The sequence below is a fragment of the Mastacembelus armatus genome, chromosome 11 (genome assembly GCF_900324485.2).
Source record: "Mastacembelus armatus chromosome 11, fMasArm1.2, whole genome shotgun sequence".
In the NCBI taxonomy this organism is placed as follows: Eukaryota; Metazoa; Chordata; class Actinopteri; order Synbranchiformes; family Mastacembelidae; genus Mastacembelus; species Mastacembelus armatus.
The window spans coordinates 19366026-19382869 of NC_046643.1; the positions used below are offsets into that span (position 1 = coordinate 19366026).

The following is a 16844-nucleotide window of genomic DNA, read 5'->3' on the forward strand; positions in this document are numbered from 1 at the left end:
ACGAGACTGCCCCTTTTGTGTTCACGACTCTGGCATCAAGTTGTATGGGTTTTTTTTAGAAGCTCTTCCTGCCTCAGGACACACTGCCCCTCACCTATGACGGGATGTATCTTGAGTGTAATAAAGCTTTCTCAGATGTGTCTCTGTGCATGGCTCGAATACGTGGCCTATTCTGAAAAGAGGGTGATCAGACATGCTCTGAGAGGTGGCGACACAAGATTGGGTCTACTGTGTTGACGGATTTGATGCTGCCTCAAACACATGTTTTGAATTTGCAGGCTGCTATTATCACGGCTGTTAAAATGCTACCCAGATCCGCAGCCGAGAATAATGTCGGCTGTACGCTCAGTTTAACAACAAAGTTGAAGCTCTGGGACCGTCTGGTGTCAGTGTGGTTGTGATGTGGGAGTGTGAGTGGAATCTGATAAAGCAGAAAGATCCAGACGTTACGGGCCTTTCTTGCAGACTACAAGAAGCCTGAGCGCCTGAATCCTGGGATTGCACTATTGGGGGAGGACGAATGCTATGAAGTCCTGCATGTGACTGAGTGCGCAGAGGGAGAAAAAGTACTTACTACGATTTCATGAGCCTGTATCCCACCGTGCAGGCTAAGAAAGATTTCCAATTGGCCATCCCGAGTAATTGTAGGCAATTTTGACAGCATTGAAAATTATTTTGGCTTTGTCAAGTGTACTGTTCTCCCCCTAGGAGGCCTGTACCATCCTGTTTTGCCATACAGGTCCCATCACAAGCTCATGTTCCCCTCTGTCGCAAGTGCTGCGAGGAGCTGAATCAGGACACTGTCTGCAGTCACACCGACTGTGAGAGACAGCTGACGGGGACATGGGTGTCCTTGAGCTTGAAAAGCTATTGAGAAGGGCTTCCAGCTTGTGTACATTGTGAAGTGTGGCATTTTCCGAAAATCGAACACATTATTTCGGGAATATGTTAAAACCTTTTTGAAATGTAAACAGGAGGCCTCTGGGTACCCCCCAAAATTCAAGACAGAGAGGAGGAAAAGCAGGAGTATGTCCGGGACTACGAAGCCCATGAAGGTATAAGACTAAATCCTGACAAGATCACGGTCAATAAAGCCGTCAGGAGCTGTAACAAGCTTCTGCTAAACTCATTGTGGGGGCGTTTCAGCCTGAGGACCACCATGGGCACGGTGTGAGTTGATCACTGAGGCTGAGCGATTCACAGAGCAATGTTTGTGATCATTTTGATGTCAGACAGTTTTGCTTCATATCTGATGAAGTAGCCATGGTTCAGTGGCGTCATAGTGATGACCGAGACGGCAGGGCCAGTGATGTGAATGTGTTTATGGTGCGTGTGACAACTGCCCATGCTAGACTGATGCTCTACGATCTGTTGGACAAGTTGCAGGAGCGTGTGCTGTACTGTGATACTGACTCTGTCGTTTTCACATCTGACCCGGTGAGTGGATGCCAAGTCTAGGCCCTTACCTAGGTGACTTGACAGACGAGCTGTGTGATGGTGGTGGTGACGGGGATGATTTCATTACAGAGTTTGTCTCAGGGGGCCCCCAAATGCTACGCTTATCATCTCAGAGAGGGAAGAGACATGTGAAATGTAAAGGGGTGACTCTGAATTCAAATAACGCATCTGTTGTGACCCAGGAGTCTAGTCGGTTTTGTTAAATCATTTGTGGCTGATCAGCATCAGACAAGCACATCATCACAGAGACTGACACCATCAGACGTGATAAGAGAAAGTTCATTTGCAGAATGTCAGTGTCTCCAGAAAGTTCGTGTAGTCTACAACAAACGCAGGGTCCTGCCTGACTACAGAAACATTGCCTTATGGATACTAAGATGGAATTTGACGGGCGTCTAATTCACCCTTTCAGCCTAATCGTAAGCGGCCCCTCCAACAGCGGGAAGACTGTCTTTGTCAAAACGCTCATTGAGAATGCACAGAGTCTCATCTCACACAGATTGATATATGTTCTATATCTATTCATGCTGGCAGGCAGCGTACGATCAACTCCTAAGATTGTTGACATAAATTTTGTCAACGGTCTGCCTGAGTCACTCTGTGATGAAACCCTTTTGCCTCCTGACAAAAACAACCTCCTGGTTATTGATGATTGATGAATGATCCAGCGGTAATTGGAGGTGCAGAGTATTCACGAAATATTGCATCACGAACTCTCAGCTGCATCTATTCTAGTACAGAATTTGTTCATACAGGGTAAAGCCAGCCGCACATCAGTTTTAAACACCATATCTGGTTTTGTTCAAAAACCCTCGTGACAGATACCAGGTGTCACTGATGCACGTCAGATGTACCCTGGTAATACAAAATACTTTTTAGAGGCGTCAGTGACGCCACAGTGCGGGCATACGGTACTTACTAATTGACTATAAAGCAAAGACACCTGACCATTGAGGCTTAGAACAAACCTGCTCTCTACCCAGCAGGTTGTGTACATCCCCAGACGGGACGGGGCAAGTGACAATGTCTCACCGTATGCGTTAGAATCTGCCATTGTTGAGCTCCTCTATAAAATCATCACCGAGGAACGCAGGGCCATAAACAGCTGTGACAAGGACTTTATTACCGCTTGTGTGAGATTGCCCTCAACGTGTTAAAGGGAATATTCCTCTGAGCGACAAGCAGTATACACAGCTGAAGAAGTGTAAATCGGTGATCAGGACGGGTAGCTGACAGGAAACTATCAGGCATCAGAAGAGGAAGCTTATCAATCAGTCAGGGGTTTCCTCATCTCGCTGTTAGGAGAGCCTACTGAAATCATCAGCTCATCGCCATAGATAGATATGGAGCATGCTCAGAAAATGTATCTTGGACCGCATCAACAGCTGGAGATGTTAAGCAAAACCATGCCATGCGGTAAATTAAGGCGGCTGGCTCAGAATGACCTTGACAGGGAGAGTGACTGTTGTTTTATATGACAAGGGCTTGTGTGCATGACAAGGCCAAAAAAATACACCGCGATCTACAGAGGTACCTTGCACTTGTGAGACAGGGGGAGCGTGATGAAAAAGAGTGTGTTGACTTTGTCACTGCCACCTCCCGTGCAGGGTCTGCAGGAGATTAGTGATGAGAGTGTGGGAGCGCCCAGCGATGAGATGCAGGGGTGCGTGATTTGGTGGCTGATGATGGTTGTTGAAACATGTACCCAAGAAAAGACAGAGAAAAATGCAGAGCACATCATGTCTGCACTGTCTAGATCACCAGATGTGTTTTCATGGACAGCCCATGGTGAGGTTTGAATCAGCATCGACGATCAGAGGCTCACATTTATTCCTATCTCGGTACACTGGATGAAAGCTGTGCGGTAAATCTTGCAGGCCTTGCGCAACACCGCAACATCATTTCGACAATAATAAGCCAGCTCAGCCTGCATTTTAAAAGTACCATCTTTAACTCCGTCATACCACTGCATGAATTTCACCTGCTCACTCTGAGGCATCTTGTCATACCCGTAATGCTCTGGTGTGGGGTAGGGACCTTCATAAAACTCATTTTCAACAGTGTTGAATTTGTGAGGAAAGTAGCCTTTAGCCATTTCTTCAAAGCCTAATGCTGCAGGTGTCTTAGCCAGACTCATAGGCAGAAAGCTGTATGAATCGATCCAGCGCTGGTTGTAGTCCTCGTCATACATCATAATGACCCGACTACCTTTCATGATGACTAGGGGAGTAATGCATTGTCTCACAAGATACTCGAGCACGACATAACTGTCAAAGCCAGCCGCGTTGTGCGCAATGAGTGTGTACCCTTTGTACTTTTTGCGTCTAAACTGGCTGATAAATGCAGCCACACAACCAACCCCTGTGTAACAAAATGGGTACGGGTCAGCCTGTTCATCCATCTCCATGGCGCAGACATAATTTGCTTCATGTCTCCCGTCATGGTATCTGGTTTCAAAGTCATACAGGATGTATTTTTCAGAGGGTTCCTCCTCTTCCTCTTTAGGCGGAAGCGGCTGGATATAACACTGATGTACCATCCCCCCTCTAAGAGCACCGCAGTGCACACACCGTGGGGCTTTACATTTGTGGGTGGGGCTCTGTTTACAGATCCTGTAGATTTTTCCACACTCCTCACAATATTTAACTGTAGCGCAGGGAATCATGTTGTGTTTAGGGTCAGGTAATATGTGATTGTTGAAGCACTGCATTGATTTACAAATGCGCTTGCATTGATCACATTTGATTGTGGGGCCTGATTGCTGTTCACATGTGGTGAAGCATACATTACACCTGTGTTGGCAATTATGCAGTAAGGGTGTCTCATATGTGTTATAGCAGAGTTCACAGACATACGAGCCGCCAAAAAAACCTTTTGGGTTGGTTATCAGGTAGTAGTGCTCAGCGTGTAGATAAAGCCACACGGTGCGCGGGTGTGGGGTTCCGTGTGTCTGGAAGCAGATTGGCCGTTTTCTAACAGCACCAGCACCAGCACCAGCTCTGGCGTGATGAAAAATGATTATCTTTGCATCTATTTCCCTCTCAAATCTAGTGACATCACTAAAACCCACCTGCTGTTTGGTGGAAAGACCTACAGATTCCTGTAGTTCTTTAGCTCTGTGTAATATTTCCAGAGCCCCCATTGAGGGATTTTCGGCTCTGATAATACACATACTGAAACATAAATTGTTGTCTGAGGCGTCATTATCAGGATCATACAAATGCTTTCCCTTCCTAGCCAGAATTTCACTATAAGGCACCCTCCCCAGCTTGAGCCGTGTGCCTCCACCCCTCCCTTCTTGTGCCACACTGACCACAAACTCCAGGTCCCCGTCTGACAATGAATCATCATTGCTCTGGATCGCTTGAGCAACTTCATCAACAAATGTGTCGACGTCATAGCCATTACTGGTCCTCAAGACCGCCTGCACGTCACTAATCAGGGAGGGCCCCCTCAACACGACATTCAACACGCTACCAGCCCGTGATACTTCAATAGCCCTATTTATAACACCGGTTAGACGTTCCCTAACAAGCGCAGGAATCTGTTCAGGGTGAGTATCTATGTCAATGTCCCTAAAGTGTATGGGTTGTCTCAATTCTAAAGCGTCAAATGCCGGAATATCCCTGATTGTGATTAAACCAGCGCCATGCTGAAGACCATTAGGACTGGAGGGGGTGTTAACAGTAGACCCCTCTGTCAGAGGAGGGTCTGAGATCAGTGAACCAGCCACAGAGGCCTGCTGCCCCTGCAGCTGTCGAGGAGACTCTGAATCAACATCAGCAGCAGCAGCATCATCATCACATAGCACACCATGATCATATGGAATCGCATCAGGTACTAGGGCCTGCTGTCCCTGCTCGTATGTAGGACTAGTGACATGCATCAGACAAGCAGGCTGTGAAACAGCATTACCAGCATCATCATCAGATACTTCATCATCATCATCATCATCATCATCTGCAATGTCACACACAGCCCTCTGATTGTTTTCTTGCTGAACAATGACTGCAACACCGGGGACATCAGACGTCAGAGCAGGGCGTTTAGCCACGCCGCCCTGTGGAAGAAGGCCAATTCTTCTCTTGAGCTGCACAAACTTTTGGCGTGTGTTTTCAGCCCATCTGTCAAAATCTGTGGTGCTTAATGAGGCATTGAGATATTCTGTCTTTGGTGGCGGATGGATGTTCAACATGTTCATTAACTGTGTGTGTTTTTGGTACGCATTTCAGCAGCCCAGCGTGAGAATTGATCATGTGTCATTGCCCTCATTGTTGTTGTTGAGCCATTATCAGCAGCAGCAGCCCCACCATACAGGTTATCACACCCTGCCATTTCTGTCTAGAGAGGTAGAATACAGAATTTGAGCGTCTGTTATGCAGTCGGCTAAAACTGGTACAGCATGCGTGACATACGATTCTAGACGCGTGAGTTTTGTGTCATTGTGCTTCACTGCAGCACAGAGATTTGTCAATAGTTCTAACACAGCTTGGTTTACCAGGACCGTGTTGTCAGCACTGGCCTGTGTGCTAGCATCTGCTGTCGCTGCTGCTGCTACAGCTGATGCATCACCACCAGCAGAATCAATATCTAGAGCTGACACACCGCTAATCTCTGAAGCCGCAGAATAACAATCACTGTCTGACTCGCTATCTGATGAAGAACAAGTATCAGAGTCACTAGTGTACCCAGCATCAGCCGACCGCATAAGCATAGAAATCTGTTTGCCTCCCTTCCGGAGTGGTTCAACAGGAGGTGGATTAGGAGAAGGAGCACTCTCAGAGTCAGAGTCACTACTACTACAGCTATAAGCACCATCAGCTAGCCACTCAAGCATAGAAATTTGCTTCCCACCCTTCCGGACTGGATCAACAGGAGTAACATCAGGCGTATACAACAGCGACCTCTCACGCTCCACCTCGGCGGGTGGTGTGGTGTCCTGACTGTTCAGCAACAAATCATCAAAGTTTATGGTAGGAAAACACACAGCCACATCACCTTGAGATGAAACAGCCGCATCCTCCAGCACACCCCAAGTTGAGTCAGATGCTGGGGAATCCTCCTGAAGATGCAGCGGCCAGGCTGTAGCGTCCTCCACCTGTTGTTGCTCCAAAAATAAAGTGGCGGCTGCAGTCTCAGCGACCCACACCGATCTCCAAAGTTCACTCTCCTCATCGACCACCGGTGTCGCTGTAACACAAGAATCGGTCTTCTTCTTCTTCTTTTGCTCCTCCTTCTTCTTCTTCTTCTGTGCAGATCTCGCAGGGGCAGCTCTCAGTCTCTTGGCCGGTTGAAAATCATCTAGATATAAAGACAGACAAACCGTTTAAAAACAGCGTTATAAACAACTCATTTATTTAAACGTGTTGAAATGCATTGTATATCAATCTCATACCCTCACTATCGTAATCCCAGAGCTGTCTGCTTATCACCCGCTCACGACACAGCTCGTCCGTCCTCTGCAGGCCCTCCGGAGCCACCGGTCGCTCCGCGACTCTCGAACGGCCGGGTAGCACAGGGCCGCTGGGGCTTGCTCCTCCGCTCACCGCGCTCTCGACACCCTCTACATTACCAGATAGGATAAAAGATAATCAGCTACACATACACACACCATTACTATTTTTAATATAAAACCCCGGCATCACATACATACTCACCCTGACTGTTTATTTCAGTTAAAATAGCATGCTCTCTGCGTCTCTTTAAAGACAGACGACCTCTTTGCGACCCTCCAGGATTTTCTGTGAAGCACACCAACATTTTGTAAAAACCACAACTTTCTGATCCTGCTTTAAAACAGGGATACACGTAAGAATAACTCTCACCTTTATCACTCAGGTATGCTTCGCCACGATCGTCCGACACAGCGATGGTCACTGTTGAGCGGACCCATATTTCCATTAGATCCCCACAGTAAGAGCATCACCCAAGATAAAACATATTATAAAATATATATATATATAAATGACGGATACATACCTCCAGCAGATGATGATGATGATTGTGGAGAATCCTCATCCACCAACGAAATGGATGCGATACCTGACGGAGTCACGCTATTTTGAAATACAATGTATTCGCTGCAGACGGTCTGATATACACGCTATTGAATCGAGGAACAAACGACGCACGTACCTGACGGAAAGATCATCATGGTTGTTCCCTACAATTCTTGCTAATAAAACAAGCGATAGAAAAGGCCCTCAGGCGCCTTCTGCAGGTATTTAAATACCCGCCACACATGACACAGACCCTCACACCCACCTCGGCTGCGCGTCACCACGCCACGACCCACAGACATAGGTATGACCAATAGGAAAATTGCGCCGCCCGGTGGGTGGAGAGCGTGACGACGATTTTATGGTTTATTATCTTTATGACTGTCATAAATAACGGCCATAAAAAGTGACCCCCCTTAATAGCCCCCGCCACATAAACCATTATATACTACTCCCATTCTTCTGTTTAGTCCTCACTTTATTTCTTCTCACTTCTCTCCTACATCATCAGAGTACAGTCATATTATCAGGACTCTGTGGCTCTGAGCCTGACACACTTACTGCTGGTTGTTTCAGACTGTGGACTTCATGACACAGTTTGGTCATTTAGTGAAAAAGTCAATTAAACAGATCATCTTTTCATTTTTCTCTCTCACCTTGTTTCTTTCTGTAAACCATGAATCCAACAGCAGCGATGAGGACGAGAACAAGAACAACCAGTGATATGATGATGAGGATGGTCGTGATACTGGACGTCTCTGGTGAATGAAACAACAAAAATATGAAGACAGAGATGAAGCAGGTTAGAACAGAGGTGCAGCCTCCATCAGTTTATTCATCCATACATAAAGGTTTGTTGCTGTATGTGTGGAAAATGCTTTCAAACTTTCTAGGACTTTAGAAATCAAAGAATCTACTGAGAATCTTGTTTGGGTCACAGGATCTGACCAGTGATCCTGGGATGATGAGCACTGGTTCATTCAGTTATTGAACTGGTTTGTTAATATTAGTTTGTTGAAGATACATTTCCAGCTGAATTGCAGGACAAAGGCTAAAATACAAACATCAAGTAACATTCAGCTCCCTCTGATCCCAGTCTTACCCCAGTTGGTCCTGATCTGGTCTTTGTCCAGTTTGGTGACGATGTGGTTCTTAACTCCAGAGAGCTGAAACACACAGTCGTACCTGCTCCAGTCTTCAGGTCTGACTGATGAAAGGTTCAGGTCAACCCTCATCTGGAAGGTCCCGTCCTTGTTGGGGAGGATCTCTCCGTGGTCCACGTCCTCATGAAGCTGCTCTCCATCTTTCCTCCAGAACAGGTCAGCTTTGTCAGGGTAGAAACCTGTAGCGTGGCAGCTGACTGGAGAGGAGGGGGTCTTCTGGAGGAGAGACACTGAGGGGAGGTCTGCAGAGGAAAGAGAAGGTGGGAAAGAGAAGGATATATAGACAGTGGAGGAAGAGTGAGTGAAAGAGGTGAAGCCAAAACATAAAATTAAGAAAAAATTAACAGGGAAGAAAAGGGACAAAATAAAAATGAAGAAATTCAATGCAGAGATTAGAATAGAAAAAGAAAAAAGGAGAGTGAAAAGCCTGTGAAGCTTAGCTGAATATCTATATTAAAAACTGTCCATCATGTGCTTTCTATTCTATGAAACCCTTAGTCCAGTTCAGGGTTGTCGGAGGGTCGGAGCCAATCCCAACATGCATTGGGCGAGAGGGCCTGGACAGATCAGCAGTCTGTCACAGGGATGACACATCAAGACAAACACTCACAATAGTAACTGAGTCTGATCAGGTGATATCAATGGTATCAATGTCCATGAAACTACAGGTCATGTGACTCTACCTGTTCTCAGTAGGACATTTTCCCCATACTCCACATACGTCTTCAATCGCGCAGGGAAAACCTGAGTGAGATACACTCAGTGAGAGGAGTTTCATTCTATCTCTGTCAGCATCCCATGTCAGTTTGGTGGTAACAGCCTGTGGTTTAGCAGCGATCCATGTCTGTGTCTCCAGGTCCAGTGATATAAAATCTTCTCCATCGTAACCGTACTGATTAAAACCAACAACGTCTCCTGTCTCATCATCCCAGTCACAGCCACTCATCCTCTGTAAAATGTGGACACCTGAAATAGAGACAGACAGAGACTGTAATTAACAACGATGTCTGGATGATACCTGCAGTAGACAGATGAGCTTATTGTGCATGATGCTCTGCTGTTCCCACAGTCTTGTTGTGTGTTTATGATCCAGGAGCTGAGAATCCATAAGTGATAAAACCCAGTTTCTAGTTTGTACTTTAACAGTGACAATGGTAGTTATTGCCAGTGACAATAAACCAAGTGATCCTCTCTACCTGCTTCCTGTGCACATTAAACTGCACCTGTCTGGATCTCCCTGTGACTTAGGGTTTGGATGCCGACTGTCCAGCTGAAAGACCTTTGACACATACTAATCCAACAAAGACAATAAAATCCCAGTCACAGACCAGCACAACTGGTTCACTGACTGGGCTGTAGCCTGAAAGACTTACTGAGTCATTAGGTTTGTACTGATCAATCAAATGTGTGAGGTCTGGGAATCTGCACCAGGGAAGATCAGTAACAACTGACATGAGGACTGGACAATACAGGAGCCTTCATCCCCACTGCCATCAGGCTCTACAACACTTTAGCCAATGGCAGATGACAAATGACTTACTGACTGTTCTCACTGCTGAGTTAATTATCTACAAGTCTACCTGAATTGAATAAAGTTAACCTTATCTTTATCTTAGATCAGTGAAGGAAATAAAGGCTGTTTTCTGACCCTGGTTGTGTTTGTCCTGTGTAGGAAATGTGAACATTGTGAAGATGTTTGTGTTGATGTTCTGAATTTCTCTGTGTCAGGACAGAAATGAGTTTGTGTTGGACAGACCCAGTTAGAAAAGTCTGAGCAGTGCTGATTTATGGTCCAGCTGTTTTAACAAACTGACACTTCCTGTCCTGTCTCTTTCATGAGACACTAACATTTTCCTGCACTCTGCCACAAAAATGGTTGGGATGTTTCTGAGCGTGGCCCTTTCATTTGTAAGGAATAACAGCAAAGTTTCAAAGCTTTTTAGTGATAAACCTGCTGATGCAAAAACAAAAAGTTTCAAATAACTGAGTTCATACTGTACCTTCACTTTGGTTCAAGCGACGCTTCAAATTATTGATGCTGGTTTTAAAGAAGTTTGGCTCATTCTCAAAACAGCGATCATGGTACCAGTCCAGCTGCTGAGGATCATCATCCAATATTTTTTCCATCCAGTGTTTTGGTTTAAAATTTCTATTATCATCACAGTAACCCATCAAAATATCAGCAGCCATCCCAACAGCCATAACTTCAGGAAAGTTTGGGATTCCAGAAGATGCAGTGTAGAAAAACCTCAGGGTGTGTTTCACTGTGGGACAAACAAGGTTTTAATTCAGTATAAACAAACACATCATCATAACACTCAGGTTTAAATATGATATATTCAGTAGTTTATGATTCAAACTTCAAGTTAAAGTGAAAGTGAAATAAAATGTGACGCAGCTGAAAAATACAGAACAAAGTGAAAGATGAAAATATTTTAAACTAAAGATTGAAATGTGATTTTACCTGATGATGAAACATGAAGGAAGACAAACAACAACAACAACGTTTTCATCTTGTTCTGATAAATAAAGGCGTGTTGGTAAAGGACCGATCAGCTGCTCTCTCCTTTGTCCAGGTGAGTTATTTTTTATGCAGTGACTTTGAAACAGCCCCTGAATCAGGCGCGTTTCAAAGTCACGTGTTCAGTCAGACAGTTGCGTCGTTCACCATAATCAGAACATGTTCGGTCCTGTCAAAGGTTCACAATAACAGTAAGTTGACTCCAGGTTCACTCTGATGTTATCATAGCGTCAGACAGAGGGGCAGCAATTTAGCGACGCACATGACAGAGGAAGAGTGAAAAGCATGAAATGAACACCCAGTCTGACCTTCTTGGATATTTTAAAGAGAAAATGAAGGTAAATGAGAAAGCTCGCACATTAAACTGTGTAGGAAACAAACTATTACAGACTGAACTTCTGGTTCCAACACAAACCAGGGGGCAGATTTTCTACCAAAGGCAAGTTGTCCCTAAGTTACACACACACACAGTTTTAAATAAGATTTAAGATGAAACATTTGAATAAATGACATGAGACTTAAAAGTTCTATATAGTATATATACAGTGTTTCTTCTATTAAAATGCCAAATACACGTTAATAATATTATTACAACTGTGATCATTCCACTGTTGGTCAGGTCAAGTAAAGTGCAGATTCTGTAGATGTCAGGTCTCACTGTGCTTTAATGACGTCTCTGTCTCTGGTGTTCACAGTGTCCAGGTGTTATACAGCTGTTAATGAGGAAATGGAGACGTCTATTGGTTTTGATCAACACGGTGATGATGGAGAAGGCTTCATATCACTGGACCTGGAAACAAATACATGGATGTTCTCCCATCAGGCTGCCTCCTTCAAACACAAGTGGGAGAGACATGAAGCTCAATTAGATGATGATAGAAACTTCACCAACATTTACCCTCAGTGGCTGCAGAGGAAGGTGAACCATGGGAACTAAAACACTCTGAATGAATGCAGTGACACCACCTGGAGGGTTTTTGACTTCTGATCCAGAACAGCCTAAAGCTTTTTGTAGAAGTGTCACACAGTTAAAAAGACATTCAGGTCAAACCCTGCTAAATGGGACACCTCCGCCATCTACTGTCACAATGCTGCTCCTGCATCCAGTCAGACCAGCCAGGACTTATGGGTCTTTAAGACGTGAGGCAGATTCTCAGAACAACCTCAAATATAATAGTTCAAGTGCTGAGGATCAATGTTTTTGATCCATTTGCTGCTTCTCATTTCTGAAAAGGTGAAACACATTTTCAAGTGTGTCCAGTTATTACACACACTGCAGTCCTGTGTTTTTACTGTTTTATTATTTTAGATACTATAACAACCATCTGTCACGTCACATTGATAATGTCTCAACAAACCCAGAGAAAGTGCTTTGTTTAGAAAAGAACAAATGAAACATCTACATGACATTTTCATCACAGTCTAATCAGCTGATGAACAGTCACCATAAGTGTGATGGGAATTAACAGGACAGATGCAAACCTGAGCTTTTTCCACACAGACACATTTTACTGTGTAGTATTTCAGAAAGGAGCAGGTGACAGCAGCCCAACATGTTCTTTAGCAGACAGTGCTACATCAGGACAATAAGCCATGATTAAGTTGGTTCCATCCAAGACAAAGAGAGAATTAAAACACAAACAACCACAGACAGAAAAATATAATAATGAATTTAAGAGAGAATATAAAGATACATGTGTCTACAAATTCATATTGTCAGGGCTACATCAATAGGCTGCTCTATATGGAAACACTAAGGTTTGTTTGTTTTATTACACTTTGGAAAGACAAGAGCTTATAACAGGTTTAGTGCAGAGTCTTCAGTGTGTTTCAAAAGTAGAAAAGTCAAACTAAAGCCCAGAAATGACGACTACAGGCCTGTGTATGACTTCCTACTAATCAAAGACACTACATTAGAATAACTGCAGTACCTACTGATATAAGTTAATAACAGAAATACTTCAAGGTGCAGATCATCACTCTTTTTTGTCTCTTTGTGTCTTTGGTCTCTGGCTCATTCTTAAAGCTCTGCAGAAACAGCTGGACAGCAGCATCACTTCTCTCCAGATGTTGTTGCCCCTGGAGTGTTTTCCTCCACAGTAACGTTTGTGTCAGATCTGTCACTGACTGGAAACAAGAGAAATATGAGTTTGATGAGAAGCTTCACTGAATCTTCAGAGTCAAGATCAATTCATAAACAGACAAGATGAATATTTGATTAGACACTAATTAAAGTTCATACTGAAACATCATCAATGTTCATTAGTCAGGAGATAATCAACACTATTGATTTCTGGTGTAACAGACATCAAATGTGAGCAGTCTGCTTCCTGTAGTTACACTGGATCACTGACTGAATGTCTCTGTGAATGTACAGACATCAGTTCAATGGAAATACAGGATGAAAATGGACATTATGTCAGTGGAACATTATGTGCACAGAGTAGCTGAAATGATGAAGTACTCACTGTGATCAGATTGGACCTTCACTCAGGTTTAATGACAATGAGGAATCTGAAAAAAGAGAAAAGTTTTTAAAAACTCATATTAAAAGTAAATATATTAGACACAGGACATTTCATAATTGATATAATACAAATTCAATTCTTCAAAGCAAATACATTTTATTTTATATATAAAGTCAAACTTACTGTTCACAGGTCTGAACCCTGAAACACAGATGAAAGATCACAGCATTACATATAAAAAATCTGAATTCATGAAAAGACAAGAAAACATTTTTACCTATTGTGATGAAAGAATTTCACATATTGCTGCTTTGAATATAAAGGCAGGAGAGCAACTCTTAGCAAACACACTGTTCAACTTTTCTCCTTCAGATGAACCTGTGTGTTCAATCCAACACAGGAGTAAAAAAGGCTTCATGATGACTGAGAACATGTTTGTCCCTCACCGTTGTTTTTCTTCCTCCAGATGAAGAGTCCAGAGATGCAGGCGGCCAGGAGCAGCAGTCCTACAACAGCTCCAATGACAGCAGCTACAGGAAACTGTGGGTCACCACCTGGAACCAAAACACAACATTCACACTTTGTCTTTACCACTGGATGGAGATCAGTAGGTTTAGTTTATAGAATCCACTGTAGGTTTGACGTGTTTGAAACAGATCAGATGAAAAACATGTTAAAATGGATTCAGTCAAATAAACAGCAGTTTGACTTTATTTCAATTGTTTGTTTTTCCTTCAATACAGAGATAAGAACCTTGTTTCCTGCTCAGACGACGTCACTGTTCACAGAGACTAAGGCGTATGTTGTTAAATTAACTTATAGAAATGATGACCTAAATTTAACATAAGGAGCAAAGTCTGTCTTAGAATTGTCCTTTGAACCAAAGGTAAAGACTAAGATTTAAAATCTGAGTCAAAACAATTTGTCTAGACCTGAAATGACAGATGTTTGAAATCAAGGTCAGTATTTGGTGGAAAAACAAACAAACAACAAACAGCTGTGTATTTCCAGACTCCATCACATCTGAACCCAGTCTTACCCCAGTTGGTCCTGATCTGGTCTTTGTCCAGTTTGGTGACGATGTGGTTCTTAACTCCAGAGAGCTGAAACACACAGTCGTACCTGCTCCAGTCTTCAGGTCTGACTGATGAAAGGTTCAGGTCAACCCTCATCTGGAAGGTCCCGTCCTTGTTGGGGAGGATCTCTCCGTGGTCCACGTCCTCATGAAGCTGCTCTCCATCTTTCCTCCAGAACAGGTCAGCTTTGTCAGGGTAGAAACCTGTAGCGTGGCAGCTGACTGGAGAGGAGGGGGTCTTCTGGAGGAGAGACACTGAGGGGAGGTCTGCACACAGACAGACAGACCATGGAAGAAATATGAATGTGTGTATGAATTGTTCTGTAAAAAGAAAATTGCCTTGCTCACTCTCCTCTGACTCAATCTGACATCATTAGATTGTAACACATTTTAACTACTTTCTATACAGTTGCACCACCAGGAGTGCAGAGGTTATCACTGACACCTCACACTAAGAAAGTTGTGGGTTCAAAGCTCAGGGCTGAGACCCTCCAAAGGGTCCCAAGATAAATGTGAAGGGTGTGAGATGAGTAATAGCAGAAGGAAGAAACAAAGTTCTGATGGACACATTTGGATTCTGACTTTTCTCTTGGCTTTTGTGTGACAATCTGAATCATTTGACATTTTAGATAATGTGAGATGTTTAGAGGGGAAATATCTGTTTGGTGAACTCAGAGTCAGAAACACAATTACAAAGGTTTTTATGGAGAAGTCATATTGGAAACTACTGTTTTAATCTTTACATTAACTACATTATTTAGAAGGTCAACATAATTTACTTGATATAAAGTCCACACACTCCTGCCGCACTTCCTGTTCCCAGACTCTTATTTTGTATTACTTCCTGTCCCTTCAGCATTCCCTTATTATTTCTGCCTTGACTTTGTCATTATCTCTGATTGAACCTGTTTGCTCTGCCTGTTCCAGGAATAAAACCCTGTAGTTCCTCCATCCTGCCTTTCTGATTTGTCTGCATTTAAGTCCACAGTTTGTTAGACCTGACAAGTCTTTGTCTACAAATTAACTAGAAGCTACAGTTACTAGTTCAATGTAGTCAGATTAAATCAACAGAAACATCTCAGTGGGGCTCACTGTGTCAGTTCATGTTCACTGTAACTGCACATTAGAAATTCAATATTCACATCATGACACTACATCAGGTCATGTGACTCTACCTGTTCTCTGCAGAGAGCTGCTCCCATAGATCAAAAAGGTCTTCAACCACTGAGGACAAATGTTGGTGAGAAAGTTAGTATCTTTAAATCCATCTTTGCCACTTTCCCACTTGTGTTTGTAGGTTGCAGCCTGTTCTGTGTACAGCCATGTCTGTGTCTTCATGCTGAATGATATGAAATCTTCTCCATCATAACCAAAGTCATCATATCCATCAACCTCTCCAGTCTCTTCATCCCATTCACATCCAGATAACTCCTGGAAAATGTGAAGACCTGAGACACAGTGAGACAGAGACTGCAGTAAAAACCAGAATGATACTGTAACACACGTAGGCCTAAGTGTTCAAATAATTGGCTATTGCATGAATTTTCCTTGTGTATTTTGTCAACCCAACAGTGTGGCACAATCCAGCCCAAAGGACACAACAAAAACAAGAATGAAACACTAGTTAGTACAAATCAAACATACATTTACCTCCAGTTTGGTTGAAGTGCAGGTTTATATCCTCAATCACAGCTTTTGTAAGCTGATGTGTTACTATGCACCGATTAACATGCCACTCCAACTCCTGAGGAGCAAATTTGATTAATGTTCTGAGCCAGTCCTGTCTGAGTTCGACAGTTTTAATGTCACTGTCACAATAACCCATCTCAGCTCCATCAATCATCGACACAGCCACAAACTCTGGGAAGGTCTGTAGTCCAGAGGATGCAGTGACGAAATAGGCCAGAGAGTGTTTCACTGTAGGACAAACCAAAGGTTTCAGGTCAGACAACTTTAAAAAAATCAATTTTCATTTATTATCAATTCTCAGTTCTGTGACTAAAACAGGATTTAAGTTCATATTTAGTCAAGAAAGGACAAAGGAGTGATTGTATTTACTTTCTAAACCATAACTGGCTGGTAATTCAAGAGTAAAAGTCATTTCTCTGCTTTGACTCAGTCAGTCCAGACCAGTTCACAGCTTCTCTGTCAATGATTAAT

The 16844-nt window shown here is 43.4% G+C and overlaps 1 protein-coding gene and 1 pseudogene across 1 annotated transcript; both read right to left on the bottom strand.

Annotated features, from left to right (window-relative positions):
• The window catches only part of LOC113126015 (major histocompatibility complex class I-related gene protein-like), a 30922-nt pseudogene extending 19694 nt beyond the window's left edge, over positions 1-11228 (bottom strand).
• A 1195-nt stretch (positions 11229-12423) lies between these two features.
• On the bottom strand, positions 12424-16542 carry LOC113126011 (major histocompatibility complex class I-related gene protein-like). Its single transcript, XM_026299744.1, has 6 exons — positions 16335-16542; positions 15860-16132; positions 14649-14951; positions 14056-14163; positions 13793-13810; positions 12424-13268 (listed from the first exon to the last, which is right to left on the bottom strand). The coding sequence occupies exons 1-6, from the start codon at positions 16525-16527 to the stop codon at positions 13195-13197; spliced, it is 969 nt and encodes a 322-aa protein (XP_026155529.1). The 5' UTR covers positions 16528-16542; the 3' UTR covers positions 12424-13194.
• Positions 16543-16844: the final 302 nt, after the last annotated feature.

Coding starts and splice junctions, on each gene's coding strand:
- LOC113126011 (XM_026299744.1), bottom strand. CDS start 16,527: ATGATTGATGGAGCTGAGATGGGTTATTGTGACAGTGACATTAAAACT. Junction 14,952..15,859: donor CAGCTCTCTGCAGAGAACAG/GTAGAGTCACAT, acceptor GTCTGTGTGCAG/ACCTCCCCTCAGTGTCTCTC. Junction 14,164..14,648: donor CCAGATCAGGACCAACTGGG/GTAAGACTGGGT, acceptor TTTTGGTTCCAG/GTGGTGACCCACAGTTTCCT.